Below are 2,660 nucleotides of genomic sequence, written 5' to 3'. Positions count from 1 at the left end.
GTATCGTCATATGAAATCCAAAATGCCCTAAGTTACAAAAACAAAATCTACTTTTTGATTGATTATGATGCACCGTATTAAAATACATGTTCCTGCTAAATTGTACACCCCTACAATTAAAATCAACATCCCTATCAAATAAATTATAAAAGGTTATGTTCTAAAATTACCCTAAAATTCATGAAAATTTTAAAATTCTTTTGAATTTTTAACTTCGAAACTGTGAAATGTTATAAGTTGTCATCAAATAAAACAGAAATGGCACTTTTAGCGAATCTTTTAGATTATTTTAACAGTTTTAGAAATTTTTCAAAGAAAAATTTCCGAAAATCTTTATAAAAACAAAGAAGCCTTATGCTTTCCATGTTTCGGCCCATTTGACCAACAAAAACCGATTTGAATTTAGTTGAAAATGCTAAAACTTACTATTTTTTAATGTAACTTTCTGTGCATATGACTAATTTGCGGGACGGGACCTTGTATGGGAGCTATGTCCAATTATGGACCGATCCAGAAAATTTTTTCTCTGGATGAATTCTTTTGACATAAGATTTTAATTTGTAAAATTTTGTGAAGATATCAACATTTTGACGGAAGTTATTAACAAAAAACTCATTTTCCGGGAATATGTACTTTTGTATGGGAGGTATATGAAATTGTGAAATTTTCAGCAGGGATAAAGCTCTTGTGAAGAAACGAATGTGTGGTGATTTTCATGGAATTACCTTGCATAGTTTTCGAGAAAATTACATCAGAATGTGTAAAAAATGCTTATTTTTTTCGAGGTTGTTTTAAATTTTGATTCATAACTTTTCCCGATGTGAACCGATTTTGTCCATTTTCAATACCAAACAACTTAGGAAAATGAAGAACAGACAGACGGACATAGCTAAATAGACTCAGAATTTGATAAGGACCCAGAATATATATACTTTGCTGGGTCTCAGATGAATATTTCTTGGTGTTACACACGGAATGACAAAGTTATATATACCCTCTATCACCACTGATGGTGGTGGAGGGTATAAAAAGAATGCATATGGTTAATACATGAAACTTCAAAGAACCGTAACGCGGTACAGTTATGCGACACCACACATTAAACCAATGGGTCTTTCTCCACCCAGAGCTGAATTACGAATGTAATTTGTTTTTGTTTCATTTGTTTACGTTTTTACTGAAACTCACCACACAACAATCAAAAACAGCTGTTAGGGTTTGCTGTTTTATCAAAATGTTGTTTTATTAAAGGGTATCAAAATCCCACTTTTTTATCTCTCGGATCCCGTTTTTATTTAAAATCTTTGGAAATTTTAAAACTAAACTATTTGAGAACTTAGCCGGCTTACAGTCGATTTTAAGCCGCCGATGTTTTTAGTGTCAGCCGCCGCTGCCTTTATTATTTTTCGGCGCAGGGCTCTGTACCTGGCTCACATTGTAGTTCTTAACGTATTGTGATATAGTTACGAGATGTTAAACTGTTGGATAAGATTGAACAATTTGTAAGTTTGATAAACTTAAATTATGAATATTAAAAACTCGTAACTTTCGAAATAGCTACATTTTTACCATTATTAATTTTTGATATACTTGCAAATTTTACAGGCCAACATGCAGCACAATAAGATTGATGTCTGCATATCCAAAACATTTTATTGACCCAATTTATAGTAAAAATCAACAAAATGAAAGCAAAATAGCTGACGAATATAATAAATTGATTCATATTCCAACCAAGGCAACCAAAAACGACGAATCCTCATCGATTTATTATAACGAAATTGTAAAAAAGATGGTTAACTACATTACCAAAAAGGGCAACAAAAAACTTGCAAGAACTATTCTTGAAAATAGTTTTGAATGCATGAAGCGTACACAGATTGAACGCATTCATTTAGGAAAGCATCAAGGATGTACAACAATTGATCCGTATTCTTTAATTATTCAAGCTATTGAAAATAGTCGCCCTCTTATGCAATTGATGGCAATTAAAAGGGGCGGTGTGACCTATTCTGTTCCTGTACCTCTTGCGGAAAAGAGGTCATATTTTTTAGCCATGAAGTGGATTTTGGATGCTGCTAAAGAAAAGGAAAGAAATATACATTTACCGGAAAAGTTAGCTTGGGAAGTTTTAGATGCTGCGTACGGACAGGGAAGAGTTATTAAAAGGAAAAATGATTTACATAAACAATGTGAAAGTAATAGAGCTTATGCACATTACAGATGGAGTTAATATGTTAAAATATTCTTTAATAAAGCTGTGAAAGGACAGAACATCAGGCCTATTCTGAATAATAAACTCCCGGGAAGTCTGTTCCCTCTCCTACACATAAGGCATGAAATAGATAATAAACTCCCTGGGAAATATTGTTCATAAATGGCCTGCATATGTATTGTATCTTTTTATTATAATTATACCCAAGTTAGTTGATTTGACTACTATCCTTTAAAAACTGATTCTAAAAAAACCGGGATTCCATCTAATAACTCAAAGAAAAAAAGTTGGTGTCGGGTAAACGCAACAAATATAAATTATACGGCTCATTTTTTTTTTTTGACATAAGAATCGAATTTCAGTTTACTTTTCCTTATGCTTTACTTTTGTAAAGTGTGCTCGCGTAAATTGAGCTTAATTAGTTATTTTGCAAAAATCAACTGCG

The 2,660-nt window shown here is 32.2% G+C and overlaps 1 protein-coding gene across 1 annotated transcript; it reads left to right on the top strand.

The window, feature by feature from the left end:
- The first annotated feature begins 1,342 nt into the window (after window positions 1–1,342).
- LOC119599990 (28S ribosomal protein S7, mitochondrial) lies at window positions 1,343–2,422 on the top strand. The gene is made up of 2 exons (XM_037949972.1): window positions 1,343–1,502; window positions 1,606–2,422. Exons 1-2 carry the CDS (start codon window positions 1,471–1,473, stop codon window positions 2,231–2,233), a joined length of 660 nt encoding a protein of 219 aa, XP_037805900.1. The 5' UTR covers window positions 1,343–1,470; the 3' UTR covers window positions 2,234–2,422.
- Window positions 2,423–2,660: the final 238 nt, after the last annotated feature.

The sequence above is a fragment of the Lucilia sericata genome, unplaced genomic scaffold (assembly GCF_015586225.1).
Source record: "Lucilia sericata isolate MDLA Ls3-8-SP2 unplaced genomic scaffold, ASM1558622v1 Contig000099F_arrow, whole genome shotgun sequence".
NCBI classification, from domain to species: domain Eukaryota; kingdom Metazoa; phylum Arthropoda; class Insecta; order Diptera; family Calliphoridae; genus Lucilia; species Lucilia sericata.
Note: the sequence above shows the minus strand (reverse complement) of the source record. Positions and strands in the feature narration are given on the sequence as shown.